Genomic DNA, 19,677 nt, shown 5'->3' with positions numbered 1-19,677 from the left:
GTTTTGTATTTCTGGCAGTTATTGTGACAGACATTATCGCAAATTGTATAATTGCAACATATACAAGCATTGAACAAAATGTGACCATAATTTTTTCTTTGGAAGTAATTGTTGGTCTCAATGTTTTGTTTGGATGATCAACTTAGAAAAAAACAAACATTATTTTAACAATATATGTATGGAAAAATAAAAATACAAAATTATCTTAATACTGTTGTACAGGAGAAACTGCAAAATGGAACACAGTATATTATAGGCTTATTGTTTACATAGGCATAACTTAATGCACTTTAAAAGTTTAAATAACACTGTTTAAATGATATTGGCATGTCTCGTCTTTATTTCTGTGGGGGTTTTTTTTCTTTCTACCTTATGGACCAGACTTCGGTGTCCCATAGATACCAATGAGAGAAATGCTATTCACTAACCAGAAATATATTTCTCTTTTCTAATAATATCCAGCCCATAGTGTAAAAAAAAAAACCAATAACCCTACTTTTTCAAAATTACTATTGGTCCCTAAATGTGTCAGATATATAAAGAGTTAGCAATACTATATTGACAATGAATGGGTAAAATATGATATTTCTCAACTTGCCTAAATTGTAGATATTTGTGTTATTTAGGTTATATTTTGTATGTCAGTTTTCAGTTTACTGTAAGCTGCCACTTACAGGCTTATTCACTAAACTCCAAATGTTTACCTAAACCTAGGTTTTGTGAATATATCATGTAGACTATTCTGTCAGGTAGTGATACAATTTCAAAGAAAACTGAGAATCAAGATGGAAAGTACATCTGCCAAAATTCCATTTGAAATCAATATTGCACCATTATATCATTGTGTGTTATTAAGGTAAAGTAAACATACGGTATATGAATTCCTACATTAGCTATATAAAATTTAACTAGATGTTACCTGTTATACTCTCATTTCCCATGATCACTTCAATCATACTTTCATTAAATATTCATAATCTATAACATATGGTTCCATTTTGAAGTGATCTAGATGTGTTTAAACTGATTTTACATGTAAAATGTGTCACAATGTTTTCTATACCGGTATAAATAAAACTTAGTGGATTTGTCACAAGGTTATGAAGGAAGACTATATTGTATTTTAGGACAAGATATTTTTTTAACCTGTATCCAGGCACCCATTAGGATAAGATTTAAGAAAATGCCCTGTACTCATGACATCATTGGTCATGAAAAGTCATGTGATGCCATAATCTATTATATTACTTATGGTTTTTAGAAAACTGCTAACATCTGCTCTAAACAAAATCCCTGATATAATTATAAAGTAAATTTAACCATGCAATTGCGGGCTCCAATACAAGAAATGAAACTGATTCTAAATAAAAAAAATGTATCCATTCAACAATAGAAAACTTATACAAGGTGTAAATTGGGGGGTGCAGTGTTGGGGCTCACCAAATATCAAACGCTTATGCGTTTTGTGCCTCTTGGCCACTTCCTCAGAGTCCTTTTTTTCTATTTTTGAATAGATTGAAATAAAAAAAACAATTATTTTTATTTTTGGACTATACTGCTTTTTTTGGACTTTGTTTCATTTCCTGTATGGAAGCCAGCAAACGCATGGTTAATTGTATGTGCAGAGTGAAAGTCTAAGGTATATTGATAGTTCTTAATTTGTATGGTAGGGAAGACCTCTGGTTTAATATTCCATTCTTGTATAATTATAAGCTATCTAAATATCCCTGATTGTATCCTTGCACGTGCTTCAAACGTCTTCATATAGTTGCATAGTTGACCTTTTTTCCATTGTTTTGCGTCATTTTTGTGAAGAAAAACCCAAGCTTATGTACAAATACAATTGTACTGTGTTTACAGTTTACTGATATTCCACAAATTCATTTCTTATAAAGAAATCTTTTACATTTCTTTGTTTTTTATTACAGCAATATTTACAATGGCTCAAATGAATGTAATGCATAGTTTCCTCCTCCTAGTTTTCCAGTTCTCTAGGTTTCAGAGCAGTCTCTGTATTCTTGTCCAAGCAATCCCATAATTCCACTTTGGTCACTTCCTGTTTCCCGTGTTAAAAGAAAAACAACAAAAAAAATCTTCCATCTTGAAGATTTCTGGAAATACTGCAAATGAAGACAGAATAAGGCAGCAGGGCAGCTCATTGTCCGCTCATCTCTAGTCTTTCAGAGCATTCCACCTTGATCAGATACCCTGCTTAAAAAGTCCACAGCAGAACAAATTGTTAAAAGTTTTCTGAGGCAATAGTCAATGCCCTGAGTGTTAATGTCTTTGAAGTGCAGAAAATCACCAGGCTTGCAAAGGACACTGAATGAGAAAGAAAGAAAAAATACATATACATATTTAATTGCTGAGCTTACATTATGAGACGTTAGCACAATTTGAGAAAATTATTTTATGGTACTACTAAATGAATTTTATTGCAGCACTACTTAGTCATAAAATATTCACATATGTCCTTCATTTCACACAAAGTTAAAAGATTGCATGTCTCCTTGGTGTAGTTGGTGCTTTTAATTACTACTTATAAATAGCAGTAAGGTAAGACTGTTTAACACTTCTCCCTGTATACAAACATCAATAGTAAAACACAAGCGGCCTTGAAGTATTCTCTTAGAACAAATACTGTTGGGCTAAGATAAGGAGACGCCAAGAAGATCCTATGATGCGTGATTAAAAACGGACGTCCAGTCACTGATTGTTTGCCTATGCTGTAAATGGAGTTCAAAAGAGATTATATGAATGTACTCTTAAGTATTGTTTAACTATTGCTTACTATTTTTGTGTACTATCAATTCATTTCTATAGAATGATAACCAGAAATAAGTTTATGTCACATGTAACATGTAAATTTATGTCAGCATCTTCTAAAGGCCATTTAGTTATCCATGAAGTTATCCTTCAAGTATTTAAAAAATAATTCTGCCCTCGGCCTAGCTCCTACTTTTTGCACCCTCCCCCAAGAGACATATACAGAAACTACCTCCAAGTCAGACATCTAGGGACTAGATTTATAAACTCAATACACTGAAGTTTGTTAGCAATTTGGGACCGTTGGATTTTCATAAGGTGAGCTCATGGTGTGAGTTTAAGTCAACATTAAAGCCAGTAGGGGATAAACTAAGGGTAGGTACAAACAAAAGTAAGGATGACTCATCTTAGGAAAGTGCAAGAACAATGCAGAATTTCTTGTTTAATGTGTATTAATACTTATTAAAACATCTGTCGAGAAGGAATAAATTCTAGAATCATCTGCAGTGGATTTTGCAACCTTTTGACAGTGGAATTTCAAATGAGTATGTCCTAAAGAATTTCACTGGCCATCCACATACTGTATGTGAAAATTTGTCATACCTATATATGTTCACATCTATGTAACATATATAAGCAGTTAGTGCACACAATTACATGGTTATTCAAATGTAAGGCTAAAGTAGCTAAACTGGAAGCAAGCTGACACAGTATTTTTCTGATTTGGTTATTTTGACCTTCATTTTGAAATTCACTTTTGAATTCTCACTTATAATAATCCTGTCAGAGCTTATTGTTTCCGTGGATCTAATAAGACATTCAATAAATGTCTGCTTTTCAAGACTCCTCTTATTTACCAAGTTCCTCTTTATGATTTTAAAAACCAAAATCTGAGACTAACAAATTTTAGTATTACCCCAAATAGATTGTACATATACTGTCCATACGGATCGGTTTACAGACAAATGTCATCGTTTAGAATTTATCTCATACTAAAACATGGTCAATAGAAAAAAAAAATCTCAAAAAGTGTTGGCTTCTATAAAGCGGTGAAGCAATATCTTGTTCTGCGTACATTACCCAGTGCTTCAGCTATTGTTCAGCCAGTAGTCCTTAAAGAGTTCAATATTTTATTATATTTCTACATAGTAATATATAATATATAATAATAATAGAAATAATATATAATAGCTGCATGTTCAGGAACTGGATTTATATTGAGTACAAACTCAAGATCTAGAATATCGTAATGGGTTGCAACCCTTGGTGCGTTTTGATTAGACAATTATGTCCTGCAGTTGTAGGGCTTGTTTCAACAAGCATCAAAGTCTGCTTGGGTTAGATAGAATAATTAATCAGGTTTTGTTAGGGCTGAGTGCCCAGCAGATGGATTGATAAGTCCTTTCAAGGAAATAGTATTCCAAGGAGTCTAGATGTGCTTGATTGCCTGACTGATTAAGATTTGTGAGTTTAGATAAATGTTATTTTTCCTCACTACAAAGACTGGGAAACCTAAAGGGAGCTGAGAAGCAGGAAAACGTGGAATTACATTTTCAGTATTCAGTTCATCGGGCACTAGCTACATAAAACAGGTCATGCATTAAATATTACTATCTTTGCTTTTTGATAGGTTGAAATATCCCTGAACTTTCTCAGGCATTTCTCCACACAAATGTTTATTATAATCTTGGGTCTGCTGCACACTATAAGTCTCCGGCAAATTGGCCATTATATGCCTAGTGTTTACAAATGCCTATATATTGAAATTAATTATGCTTTACCAGCCCATTTTTATTAAAAATTGTTATAATTTATTTAAAGATGCGCCATGAATTATTTTGTAAGACAATAAGTGATAAGCATAACCAATAACGCACGTTTTCAGAAATACTTTACGTAACAAAATAATGATAACATTACTGGCTCTATATAACAATTTTGTCGAATTTATGGAAAATACTACAATCACATGCCTCATAGTTTTCCATTATTATAAGGTGTGCAGTGGCCTACTTGCTAAACAGTTGCCAACTCACAATAACCCACTGACCGTTTAGAATGTTTGACCAACAAAGACACAAGATTTACAAAATTAAAGCTTAATAGCCAATTTGTGACTTTTTAAAATTTTCAATTTACAAAAACAATTTTGTTTTCAGTCCATTAACGTATAGTGAATAAATTGCTTACGCTAAATCTGGCTAAATGGAGGATTATTTCCAAGTCTTCCCTTTCTGACTTTTCTTATAACTCAGTTGTGTGTCGTACTCCCCCCCACCCCTCCCCATTCTGCCCCCACCCCCTCCACCCCCCCATTCCGCCCCCACCATCACCACAAATCTATTTCTGATTACTATACCCCTAAGAGCTTGGAAACTACTATAGGTTCAGTCTGGACATCTTATCTGAATCATAAAAGGGATAAAGCAAAATGGAAATTGACACTGGGCATTCTAACATTCCAGCTTTTTATGTACAGTTCTTATCAAAGCTGGGAGCTGTGACAAAATCCTCATGCAAACGGTATTTCACATTCAAGGTTGGCTCATGTTTATCATATAATCAATAAGTGTGACAAATGTTCCCATGTATCTCTAAACTATGCAGTCACTTTTCCTCAGCTCCAAATACGTCAAATGATTAAATTACTTTACACAACCATTTTTTTTTTTTTATATATAAAATGTAATTGTTTGTAAAATAGATACAATAAAACCTAAACAGCACTCTTAATATGTAACAGTAAATTCAGGTAATATAATTTGGAGGCATTCAGATGACAAATGTGGATGGATTTCACTAAATCTGATTTGATTACAAAACAAAATGATCAGAACAAAACCAGAATAAAAGCAACAGCAAATTAATTTGAAAAAAAAATTTGGCTAGGTAAATTAAGAAATTATTCCACAAATAAAAAAGTGGACAAAATATGAAAAGGGATGCTCCACTGTCCAAATAAAAGAAATACCTATTTGCATGTATTTAACTACAAACATTTTTTTAACTGGTGGTATATCTAATATCAGATTGCAAAAGCTGCAGATATCTTTTCTAAAACCTTGGCAAAACCCTCCCCTTCTGACCCGTCTAGATTGTTTGGGTCTGTCCAATCACAGACTTACCAATGCAGCACAGTGAGAAGTCTTAGCAAGGTAGGTTCTCGGGACAATTGCTGCCTCTTGAGTGTAGATCCACTGAGCTAACCAAACCAGGAAGTAACAGGAGCAGTTGTCTGACTGACAGTCAGGGTGTGTAACAAGGCTAATTTATAAAAGTGCCAGTTTCTATAAAAAAAATCTCCACTTTTGCAAAATGAAAAAAATAGGACACACTCTTTACACATAAAACACTTCAGCAAGCAGAAGTGCTTTAGGGGTCTGCAGTGTACCTTTTAAGTGGGAGTCTAAATTTTGGGTAATGTATTGAAAGAGGCTCTCATCTCCTGACCATTGATATAAAAACTTTAAACATCCAAACCCTAATTGATTTTTCGTCACCACCACACTTCACATTGTGTCAGATTTAATGGTTTGTGAAACAGCAAAATTGATTAATTCAAGTGGTATCTAATCTTGTGAAAGTGATTAGATCCAGTTCAAAATGAGTCAACTTTATTCATGCAAATAACACTTCTCACCTGTTTACTTGAAGTCATGTTTGTTAATGTACTGATGCTGCTGGTGTCCGTGACTACCATGGCTGACGGAAATCGGGATGTGTGTGAATACTGGGGAGGCTCCTGCTTGTGTGAATACACTACAAAGATTTAAAAAAAAACATTGAAGTTATATTTTCTATATTTTATATTTAAAACAAAGTCTACAGTTTATTGCTGACGTTATTTACTTAATTACAATATGTCATATTATGAATATAAAACTAAACTCATCCAAGTTTTATTGCCAAAAATTTAAAGGGGAAGTGACACATTTTTGCCCTTATTTTCTAAAATAAGCAATAAACAATAGAAAGCATACTGTACAAATTCTGTCTCTATCAGTCTTAGAGCTTTACTGATTTAGGATTATACAATATTGCAGTTTTTCCCATATTTGTCTTGGCCAGTAATCAGTTTATGGTGAATACATTTAGCATATTAAAACAATATCATACCCGGATTTGTTTTCATGCCTCAATATATGTAGCGTTATTGTCCTATTTCCATTCAGGAGCATTAGGTGCAGTATCGACAAGTAAGAAAATAACTGGTATGTACATAATCATTAAGTACTTACTGTGCGAATTCTGTAGTTGAGTCACTGTGGCCATAAATGGCTGTTGTGCCATGTGACCAGGCGACTGCTGCATGATTTGCTGTTGATGGGGATTGTGAAGCTGCTGTGAAAACTGCACCGACTGTAAGGCTGCTAGGCTCCCTGCCACACTGTTTATGACTGGTACACTCTGTGCCTGGGTAGTGTTCAGATCTATAGAATACACAATTACAATATATTAATACATTGTTTCTACAATTTCAGTACAAATAATGACATTTTAGAAGCCTTTGTACAAATTTTACCTGAATATTTATTCTCAAAACAAGGAGACGTGGCAAACTGTTTGCTTGCCTATTTAAAATCCAAATAAAAGTAAAAAAAAAAGGGGATATATATATACATATATATATCAAACTTAGCAAACTGCTTCTTGCTGTTTAGAGAATAAAATCTCCAATTTCCATTTAGCATTTTTCAAAACAGTCTTCATCCCTGTGAATTACAGGGTCTGCTCACCATTGTTAGTCATCTCTGTGAATTATTTCCCATAATTCACAGAGATTAAATAATAGTGTGAATTACTGGGTAATCATAATACAATGCTTGCCTTTCTCTAATACTGAATTTCTCTTTCTCCAATACTGAATTTAAAGTGCTAACATTTTATGTGAAGCAAAAGCACTGCTTTCAATAATCTGGTTATTTATGAGGTCTAAATTTAGGTTTCTTTTTTAAACTAAGCAAGATATTTAAAAAAAATATAACGGACTCTTCATATGGATTTCCCAAATTGAGAGGCTTAATCCATGCATTTCTACTGTGCTTCTATAAGTTAGTGTGTTTCTTTAATGTAACATTCTCAGAGGTTGTGAGGTTTTGTGTTCAGAAACAAGTACAAAGAAATGTATGGAGATCCACATTGCTCAACACATTAAAGGGACACTCCAGGCACCCAGACCCCTTCTGCCCATTGGAGTGGTCTGGGTGCCAACTCCCAGCAGTTTTTATAAACTGCAGTAATTACCTTGCAGGGTTAAGTCCTCCTCTAGTGGCTTTCTATCAGACAGCCATTAGAAGGACTTCCGTGTTCTTAAAACACAAAAAGTGTTTTAAACAATGCTGGACGTCCTCATGCTATTATTATTATTATTATTTTATTATTTATATAGCGCCATCATGTAATTGTAGGGCCTGCTCAATGAGCTTACATTCTAGAGGGATGCATGAGGACCTCCAGCGTCACTGGAATCCCCATAGGAAAGTATTGAAGGTCTCGCCGGCCGTTGAGGGAAGGGGCGGTGGCAGAGCTTGACCCAGCGCAGAGGACATCGGCGCTGCATCCAGGTAAGACACTGAAGGGGTTTTAACATGGGATGGGGGTGGGAAGGAGAGGGGCACTGTAGAGTTCTGCAGTGCCAGGAAAACGGATATGTTTTCCTGGCACTGGAGAGTCCCTTTAAGAGTGCTTTGTATCTGGTTATCAAACACATTCAGTAGTTACATTTCCCAGCCTAGAGCATATAATGTCAGCAATGTTGTTGAGAAGATGATATTCAGTGTTCATTAGGACTTTCAAGTAGATCTGATGTGAAAGTTACAGATGTAAACCTTATAGTTACTTTTGCTGGTGTTTGCATTGGTAGTTTAATATTAACTCAAAATAGAGCGTAGTTTCAGGTGGTAAATTAAACAGGTCTCTAAGACACCTACCAACCACTACATTCAAACATATGCTAGATTTCAATATGTGCTACAGCAGGACTTCCTCTTTAAACATTCAGGCTTTTACATGAACAATTTATATTTCTATAGAAGCATATTAGCAAAGTAGTGAATGGTAACTTCAGTATCATTCCAAGGATCAAAAATACATGTGTGTCTTGCAATAGATTTGTTTTAGGCCAATATCAATGCAATGTTTCAAACCTTTTTAGAAAGTTCTGACAACTTACCTAGGTCCCCTAGACACATGCACTGCATCCTGTCTAAGCATGGCTGATACAGGGCCACACTAATTGTCTGGGAGTGCTCAGCTAAAATTCTCAGCTGCTTAACACAGTAGAGCTAACTGGATTCTCCTGCAGCGGAGCGCTGAAACTGCAGGAGAACACAGTCATCTGGCATGACCCAGTTAAGGTATCAGACTTTTCTAAAATGGTTGTAAAAATTAGATTAGAATGGTGCCAGGGCACACTAGGCACCATAACCACTACAGCAAACTGTAGAGGTTATGGTGCCTGGAGTGTTCCTATAACTTGTGCCAACTTATTCCACAGCACTTTACAATACTGATAGGCTACTTACTTTGTGCTATAGCCATTACTCCAGAGATAGGGGCCATGAGAAGATTCTGAGAATGATGTGGATTTTGATGAACTGACTGGGATAAACTGTGGATATTGGTCAAGGTGCTCACTGGAGGCAGCCCTCCTCCCACAGAAACAGAGATCTGGAATAATAAAAACAATAAGAATATATTACAAGACAAACAAATACACTAGAGAAGTTATGGTAAGAAAACCAAAACAGAGATATTTCAACAAATAAAGTCACAACTATAAAATGATCAGACAAAACATGACAAAAATAATGGGAGGCCTATTGGAAGTATGAGCTATGGAGTAGCTATGTGAGTCATTGTATGCAGGCAATTAAGCAGGACATTGGAATAATGTGTGCATAATATGTGTGTGTGTCTGTGTGTTTTATACAGTGTTTATATTATAAAAGTGGTTAGTACCATGGACAAGAAAAGAAAAACTGCTCAACATCTGGATGCTAGATGGAATAAAATGCTGCTAAAACAGTCCTTTTTGTGTCTTTTCTACTTGCTCTGAAAGTAATCATAAACCAGTATCCTCTTAGGCAATGAAAGAGCTTGATCTCAATGTGACTACAATCTATCTTTAAGGAGATCCTGGGCAGACAAGGCACATCTTTCTATTGTGTACAGCAATGTAACCAGATAACATTTCAATGGCTTTTCTTAACACTTTCATCCACTTCCAATCCATTCTTAATCCCACTCAGACTCATCTATCTAACCCAACCATTTATCATCATATTCCATTTTTTTTACTAGTCCCGCCACTGTTGCCCTATTTACTCAAGATTAAATTCAAAATACTTAATAAAACCTAATGAGCTCTCAATAAACCTGTTACCCATATCATCCAAACTAGGATTATACAATAATCAATTAAATAGCTTTTAGCTCTATAGTGCTCACTAGATAGAGCTACAGCTTCAATAAAGGAAGCTATTTAATTAGTGAAAAACTATATCACTTTCCTCCATGTGTTCCTAAAAGTCTGATAAACTGTTTTAGTGTTCCTGGGGGACAGCAATTATATATATATATGGCACTTATAGGTCTTCAACCTGGAAACAACTTTATTTTATTGTAGTTCATGATAACATGATAAAATCTAAATTTTGGCTCCACTTGGGCCTTTTTTTAAGATTAGCGTGACCTTTGGTTTAATTATATTCCCAGAAACTCTTGATGACATTATTTTCCCATAATACATGGTTCACCGTGCTATATATCTCTTGAAAAAGACCAAAGGGGGCGAAACGTTGATTGTTTGGAACACAGATGTATATATTTTTTACAGCACATTAAACTCAAATGATTTTTTTGAAAGTCCTTTGAGTGGACCCTCTGCCTTATTTCATATATATAAATATGTATATAAACCAAAAATAATGTAAACTAAATTAAGATCAGTATAAATGAACTGGGAACTGTACTGATTTGGTAACCTGACTTGTAAAATATAGGCAATATTGAAACTGGGAAGAAACTCAAACTTTATATTGCACTAAATTTTGCAACCTTGTTGTCAACTCACCACAACATAATATCCTAATAAAAATAACTTAATAGGCCGGATCTGCACTTTGCACACCGATTAAGGGTTAAGCAATATCACAGACTCCAGAAATAAACAAATAATATGTAAAATATGCAAAAGTAGTAATAAACGTTAAAGGGACATTTTGACGACTGAATCTGCAAAAATGCTCTGCCATGCCCAGTTAGAAAATAAATGAATTAATTATAGAGAGAAGGCAAAGTTTATTAAAAGAAAAACACTTTTCTTGTTACTTTTATATTTTCTTTTCTACTTTTTTTTTTATTTTCCTTAATAGTACTATGTTCATTACTTGTTTGTTTTCAAAAATGATATTGTTATGTTTTATAAAAATGTATCAATAAAAGCTATTTGAAAATAAAAAAAATACTTTTTATTTTTATGACAAAAGATATATGGTTATCTTGCTGCCCTATTCCTGATGATAAAGGGGATATGTTATCAACGCGAACAACAGATATCAGCACAGAAAACCAATACAATTCCACCCACGTTTCTGCATTGCAAGGGATTAAATCAATAAAAAGAGAACAGCTCTTTGTTAAATTTGCTGGTCATCAAATCATGGATATTTTAACATTATTGAAGGCTGGGGTCAAAGCACGGCTTTTTAGTGTAAATGGTGTGTGCTCACAATTTTACTCCTATCCTACAATGCTTCATTGTGTACAGCTGACCCTGTGAGAAACTAAAAGGGAAAAGAATCTTGTTTATTTTGCCTGTGTGGTTCTCTTATCTTATCAGTCCTGCAGCTACAATAGGCCAGGTGTACTCACCAATTTACCATCAGGTGAAAGCATGTTATGGCCAGCATCCAAGGTCGCTGGAGAAACTTGCTGTAAGGCAGACTGGCTGGTCACCATAGCATTGTTTCCATGGTGACTAATAGTTGACGATGAAGTGACTTCACTGTTTCCTTGCTGATTATATCTCACCCCTGCAAAATCAAATATGTGTATAAATCCTACTTTTCCATAGAACATAGAACACTGGAGATATTGTGTTTCAATATTCCAGGAGTTAATTATTCTACAGAAGACTGATTGGTTATACTCCTTACGTAACAATATAAATAGCAGCCTGAAACCTACAAATCTAATCAGACTGATCATTTAAAACTATCAAACCAATAAACAAGCACAGGGTGAGTAACAATTCTGGAATCCCTCAAACGACGTGCTTAAAGGACCACTAAACTCACCCAGACCACTTCACCTCAGTGAAGTGGTCTGGGTGCAGTAACCCAGTGAATTTAACCATTCATTGTAAAATATTGCAGTTTTGTAGAAACTGCAATGTTTATATTGAATGATTATATACACCTCTAGTGGATGTGATACTGACAGTCAAACCTGATCCTGCAATCAAAGGCTGCTCATTTTAGCATTTGATTGGAGGAGCGCAGTATTAGATTGCACATGCATACCTCTAAACAAATGAGAAGCATAAATTGGACAAGATCGGGGGAGACATCAGTAGGCATACTGATGTCTTTAGAGGCTGAGTAGGCATATAAATAAGATGGGTAGTCTTTATTTAACTTTTTGTTTAAGTGATAGAAGGTATCCTGTAGTCCCATCAAGCTATTTTCGAGACTATAGGCTCTCTTAAATGTTAGCTGTTATAATGAGATTACGGAACATCAGGTATTTCAATGATGAGATAAAATAATGTGATGAGATAATCAGAAGCTTTTCTAAGTATTTTAAAGGATTTTTGACTCAACACAATAACAACATCTGATACCCTTATAATCTCTTTATGAACAATTGGTTTCCATGAGCGGTATTCATATGATAAATCACTCAGGAGAGAATGACAAAGTGACTGAAATAGTCAGTTAATTTACTGAACAGTAGGTTGTGGTGAGTTGACAAACGTCTTGGCAAAATAGGCAAATTTCTAAATGTTCCCATATCAATAAATATTCTAGTGCTAGTCATATGAGTTACCGTGTGGCACATTACTTGGTGTTGGGTAATTATTATGACTGTATTATGACCACTTTAGTATTTTTAGTAAGTGTTTATTCTTTGCATTTTTCACAGAAAAACTGCCCTTCCCGAAAGCATCATTGTCATTATACATTTTACTGCTCTAAAACACTCATATTTGTATTCAGCGATGTCTCATGAGGACAATAGTATTCCCCATGTACAGGTTTTATGGAGTTTTTGAAAGTTACTGGATCAAATATTTGGCTTGCATATTAAATTCTCTGAACTTTCTGAGTTGTCAGGCAGGTCTCTCACATGGTAATGAATAAAATCGCATACTTTTGTAAAAATAATACAAACACACACACACACTTATGGGAATTTATTAATTATAAATGTTATGTTGGGGTATCTGTCTGACAAAACAGGCCCCCTATAGTCAATCTTGCAATCCATCTAATCCTAGTCATGTGATCACATTTTCATCACCTTTAGATGCCTCGGATCGGCAGGATTGGCTGCAGGGACACTGCCTCGGTTGTCAGGCAGTCCCCTCAATTGGATGCAGCGAGGAGGATTAGTATGCAAACCAGATGGATGGACCAATCGTTACAGCGTTAAATCCATATTTCTTCATTAATAATTGTTATCGGAGTCATAGGGAACTTCAAAAACCAAGTATGCACAGTCTTCCTTGGCATTTAATTTGTAAGCCAATTCTAAGGGGTGAGGTACCACCATACAGTCGATAGCAACGCTATGTTTTCTGTCAATCATTGTAGACATATGTGCCTATCCACACATTTAGATTTGCATTCCATTTGCCTTGACCCATCTTTACTTTCTGAGTAAAAAGGAAAACTCTCTGCTCTACCTTGTTCCCATTCACAGACATCATGCTATCTGTCAATAGCAAGCCGAGAGACAAAGAGGTAGGAAAAGAATTACAGATACATCTTTAGTTTTGTCTTAAAGCACTAGAAACAGCAGGAAAATAGGCAGCAATAATATACATACTGTTGATGGCTTATGCACTAGCACTTCCTAATTCTAGTTCATTAATTTCCAGTAGCATATTATAACAACTGTAATAGTTCCAAGAAACTTTCTAGCGTTAATCCAATAGACAAGAACCTGCAATCCAATCATATAATTGTATGTTCTGACAATTGTATACTACTGTTGAAATGTTTTGAAATGTTATTACAATAACACACAATAGGACATAAACCTAAATGCAATCCATACATTTTTTACAAGCAAGTAGTAGCACGACGTGTGTTTTTAATATGAACATATGTTTACGACAATTCACACTTTTGTGTCATTTCAATGACGGTAAATTAAGAAACAAAAGCTAAAATGTTTACATTCTGAAGGAGTCAACGATTTACTGATTTAACTAAATAAGCAACAACCCATGTGTATGGGCTACACGTTCAACTAAAACTGAGACAAAAACAATAAATACATATTACGAAACAAAGAAGAAATCACATTGAAACTCTAAATACAACAAATCTTCTTACTTCTCTCAATATCTCTTTATATGTCTGTGCATTAATAACCTTTAAGTCACTTGGAAGGCCTGCTAAGACTAGGCTATTGGTGGCTGCTTATCTAAGAATGCTCTTCAGACACGTAAGTGGACTTTCACCAGGGGAAGTGTCCTAGCTATGAACAGAGTAAACATGAATTAAGCCAAGCACAGTCGCAAACACATTCTTCTGCTGTATTTCTAACCTCATGCACAGTCTATTCCAATTTATGCTTGGTTAAAAAAAAACTTACAACATTATTTAAACAGGAGATTGAAAGATAAATGGGGCATAGATTTGTCATATAAATTATAGGCAGTAGCTAAATGGGAAGTTAAAGTGGATACTCTGGTTTCTATTACAGGAATATAACAATGTAGATTAAGCAAGGGGATTTAAAAAAAAATATTCAAAAAGTCAGGAACAAAGTGATGTTGAAAATAATCGTGAGGTCTTCTATTTACTAAAGGCAAGTCAGTTACAAATTTGCATCTTTTAGCTTGTGTGGGGACTTAAGTTCTTGATTTTACAATTACTGAGAATTTTTCCACCTGCACATACATAGAATATCTAAGAATGAATCTGTGCACAAATATAGCGCTATCCTGAGCATATACAGAACACAAAATGGAGTCACTGTCATAAATTATTCTAATGACTCTATTAATTGCTGCACACAACGTTCTGATAAATATGGAGGCTCGGTTAAAAGCTATATAAATGGTCATGCCATGATTTCAGCATAAATTTATCTGGTAAGTGCATTTGGAAAGTTTAATTGACCCATGACAGCAGAATGGCAGAATGGTGATGGTGGGACCTCTGTCAAAAATGGCATTGGACTTTTTTTGATTTGTATACAGTGCTATTTGTCTGAAATGTCTTTAGTATGACAAATCATCATGGAAGCTGTAGTTTTAAAACATCTGGGGATCTACCTTTTGGGAACCCCTGCTTTATAAATAGTAAAATGTTTAAAACTGAACAGCTTGATAGCTTTTATCATAATATATATATATATATATATATACACACAGTATCTCACAAAAGTGAGTACACCCCTCACATTTTGGTAAATATTTTATTATATATTTTCATGTGACAACACGGAAGAAATGGCACTCTGCTACAAGGTAAAGTAGTAAGTGTACAGCCTGCATAACAGTATAAATTTGCTGTCCCCTCAAAATAACTCGACACACAGCCATTAATGTCTAAACCGTTTGCAACAAAAGTGAGTACATCCCTAAGTGGAAATGTCCAAATTGGGACCAAAGTGTCAATATGTTGTGGGGCCACCAATATTTACCAGCACTGCCTTAATCCTCATGGGAATGGAGTTCATCAGAGTTTCACAGGTTACCATTGGAGTCCTCTTCCACTCCTCCATGACAACATCACGGAGCTGGTGGATGTTAGAGACCTTGTGCTCCCCCACCTTACATTTGAGGATGCCCCACAGATGCTCAATAGGGTTTAGGTCTGGAGACATGCTTGGCCAGTCCATCACCTTTACCAGCTTCTTTAGCAAGGTAGTGGTTGTCTTGGAGGTGTGTTTGGAGTCACTATCATGTTGGAATACTGCCCTGTGGCCTAGTCTCTGAAGGAAGGGGATCATGCTCTGCTTCAGTATGTCACAGTACATGTCTGCATTCATGGTTCCCTCATTGAACTGTAGCTCCCCAGTGCCAGAAGCACTCATGTGGGCCCAGACCATGACACTCCCATCACCATGCTTCACTGTAGGCAAGACACACTTGCCTTTGTATTCCTCACCTGGTTGCCGCCACACACTCTTGACAACACCTGAACCAAATAATTTTATCTTGGTCTCATCGGACAACAGGACATGGTTCCATTAATCCATGTCCTTAGTCTGCTTGTCTTCAGCAAACTTGCGGGCTTTCTTGTGCATCATCTTTAGAAGAGGCTTCCTTCTGGGCAGACAGCCATACAGACCAATTTGATGCAATATGCGCCGTATAATCTGAGCACTGACATGCTGACCCCCCAACCCTTTTAACCTCTGCAGCAATTCTGGCAACATTCATATGTCTATTTCCCAAAGACAACCTCTGGATATGACGCAAAGCACGTGCACTCAACTTCTTTGGTAGACCATGGCGAGGCCTGTTCTGAGTGGAACTCGTCCTGTGAAACCGCTCTATGGGCTTGTCCACCGTGCTGCAGCTCAGTTTCAGGGTCTTAGTAATCTTCTTATAGCCTAGGCCATCTTAATGTAAAGCAACACTTCTTTTTTTCAGAGAGTTCTTTGCCATGAGGTTCCATATTGAACTTCCAGTGACCAGTATGAGAGAGTGTGAGCGATAACACCAAATTTAACACATCTGCTCCCCATTCACACCTGAGACCTTGTAACACTAACGAGTCACATGACAGCGGGGAGGGGAAATGTCTAATTGGGCCAACAGTTTAGACATTAATGGCTAGGTGTTGAGTTATTTTGAGGGGACAGCATATTTACACTGCTATACAGGCTGTACACTTACTACTTTACATTGTAGCAGAGTGTAATTTCTTCAGTGTTGTCACATGAAAAGATATAATAAAATATTTACAAAAATGTGAGGGGTGTACTCACTTTTGTGAGATACTGAATATATATATATATATATATATATAGTTACGACTTCATCAATTAAATCATATCTTGGTAAAATTAGATGGGATACATCAGGAATAATATTACATAACTCACTGCAAGTTAACAGGGAACAAGGAAAATAAGGCTTATAGCCTGTCTGTCAATAATAACAGTCATACGAGTTGTAATGAGCAAGAATGAAAACAGTAAGCAATACAGAGTCATGATTTCAGAACTGATCTATCAACTGCAGTTTCAAATAGCCTAATTGGAAGAGTCCATTTCAATGAAGAGGAACGTTTTTCTCAACTATCATATTTTTGCCTATGTCAGTTCTCAAGCCATGGCAACCCTTTGTTTAGTGAATAGACTTATCTGTTAGATTGAAAAACTCAGTATTATATGGACTGTTTGATAAGATCTGTGACTTCCAGGAAATTTTATTTCCTTTCCTTAACGATTACATAAAATACATGTAAAGAGGTTTAGGAAGTATCATGTATTGCCCTGGCAACAGATCTGATACAGCTTAATCACGTCAGCTCAAAGTACAACAAACAGAGCACAAAATTCAGTCTGTTAACCTGACATAAAGAGAACCGAAAACCCCAGAAAATAAGCATAGTAGCTCCATACTTTCAATGTGATTCATTCGGAGTTAGACCCAAACAAAAAAAATTACAGAACATTCGAAAATAGTGCCAAACTGTGTACCATCTTTGAGTCCCAGGTTTCTACACTGGTGACTGGCTTCTCTCACCGGAGAAAATTTTCCAGAAAGCACAGTGCGAGAGCAGCATTAAAGCATTTTATTGTAGTGGTTAAAGGGACAGTGTAGGTGCAGTGTCCCTGTCCCCCTTAGTCCTGCTATGTAAAACAGGACTAAGACTGCCTCTAGTGGCTGTCTACCAAACAGCCACTAGAGGCACTTCCCGGATTCTAACAAAGATTGACTCCTTTAAATGACGCTGGACGTGCTCACGCTCTGCTTGAGAAAATCAAGCGTCAGTGAGAGGCAATGAGGCAATGCTTTTCTATAAAAAGAGCCTAATGCGCTCGCAGCGCTCTCTGCGGATTTGGTCTCCTTGTTGCATGTCGTCGGAGGAGCCTGAACACCGACCAAGAGCTGAGGGACAGATTTGCATTCCTAACACTATAGAATCCGTTTAAGGAGCAAGAGGATTTCAGCTACAGTACTTATTCTTGTCAAGCTGGTTTTGAGCATCTTAACAAATTTAGGGGCTCTTCTGAAACTCAAATTTGGAATGTTGAACGTGTGGAAGTTTGATATTTGTATTATCTCTAAAACATTGTTAAAATTTGAATTGAATTGAAAACCGGAGTATGTCTCAATTTGGCAGTGCTGAATAAGTTTACCATCATATTGCACACCAGAGCTAACCACTACAATATGTTTGGAATTTCTCGTATAAAATCCAAAGCTGAGAGGTGGGCTTTTTTACTCTTTGTTTTTCTGCCAAACCACTTGAAAATATCATGAAACCTCAGAAACCTGAAAGAAATTCCCTTAAAGTATTTTCAAAATATGTAAAGACCCCAAAAAGTTACAGAGTCTGTATTACATATTACATAGTTACATAGCTGAAAAGAGACTTGCGTCCATCAAGTTCAGCCTTCCTCACATATGCTTTTGCTGTTGATCCAAAAGAAGGCAAAAACCCCAATCTGAAGCACTTCCAATTTAGCAACAAACTAGGAAAAAATTCCTTCTTGACCCCAAAATGGCAGTCAGATATCTCCTTGCATCAAGCAGCTATTACCCCACTAATTAGAAATTATATCCCTGTATGTTATGTTTTTGGAAGTATTTATCCAATTGCTGTTTAAACATCTGTATGGACTCTGATAAAGCCACCTCTTCAGGCAGAGAATTCCATATCCGTATTGCTCTTACTGTAAATAAAAATAAATAAAAAACACTTTTCTTTGCCTTAGATTAAATCTCCTTTCTTTCAGCCTAAATGCGTCCTATGTCCTATGTATAGCCCAGTTTAGGAATAGATTTCCAGATAATGGTTTGTACTGGCCCCGAATATATTTGTATAAAGTTATCATATCCCCTCTGAGGAGTCGTGTTTCCAAACTAAAAAGATTGAAATTTTTTAACCGTTCTTCGGAACTAAAATGCTCCATTCCTTTTATCAATTTTGTAGCTCGTCTCTGCACATTTTCTAGTGCCATGATATCCTTCATTAGAACAGGTGCCCAAAATTGCACAGCATATTCAAGGTGTGGTCTTACCAGCGATTTATAATGTATCTTTACATCTTTAGAATAGTTCAGAAGCTTAGAAAATATATTTACAAGGTTATTTACTAAAAGTGGGAATTCTTGGCAATTTAATGTAGTAATGACAGTTTGATGTAGTGGTTATGGTGTCTAAAGATTGTCCCTGCAGTCTTTTCAATGTCAACACTGCCTTTTCAGAGAAAAGGCAGTGTTTGCATTGCTGCCTAGGTACACCTCTAGTGGCAGTCACTGAGATGGTCAGTAGTGGTGCCTCCTAGTTCAGTACTGCATCGTGAACGTTCTCCATGGGGATGCACTGATTCAGTGCATGTCTATGTGGAGATGCTGATTGGTGCATTGAGGAATTTTGCTGCGCATGTGAAATAGCTCCCAATGCATTTTTCTATGGGAAAGCACTGGATTGGCTAAGATCATCAATCTTGATGACTTCAGCCACAGAGACTAGGTAAGTCATGACGAGAC

General features: G+C 35.9%; 1 protein-coding gene across 2 annotated transcripts in view; it reads right to left on the bottom strand.

The window, feature by feature from the left end:
* Window positions 1–1,703: 1,703 nt before the first annotated feature.
* HNF1B (HNF1 homeobox B) overlaps window positions 1,704–19,677 on the bottom strand; it is a 45,345-nt gene continuing 27,371 nt past the window's right edge. The window contains exons 5-9 of one of the 2 annotated variants that reach the window (XM_063452735.1): window positions 11,641–11,801; window positions 9,291–9,435; window positions 7,005–7,196; window positions 6,407–6,525; window positions 1,704–2,322 (exon numbers count right to left, since the gene is read on the bottom strand). In XM_063452735.1, the coding sequence (XP_063308805.1) occupies window positions 2,302–2,322; window positions 6,407–6,525; window positions 7,005–7,196; window positions 9,291–9,435; window positions 11,641–11,801 (638 nt within the window). In that variant the 3' untranslated portion in view covers window positions 1,704–2,301. The remainder of the gene's footprint in view (window positions 2,323–6,406; window positions 6,526–7,004; window positions 7,197–9,290; window positions 9,436–11,640; window positions 11,802–19,677) is intronic. The other variant, XM_063452742.1, reaches the window with a different exon arrangement.

This window comes from Pelobates fuscus, chromosome 1 (genome assembly GCF_036172605.1).
Source record: "Pelobates fuscus isolate aPelFus1 chromosome 1, aPelFus1.pri, whole genome shotgun sequence".
NCBI classification, from domain to species: domain Eukaryota; kingdom Metazoa; phylum Chordata; class Amphibia; order Anura; family Pelobatidae; genus Pelobates; species Pelobates fuscus.
This window is presented reverse-complemented; position numbering and strand designations above follow the sequence as displayed.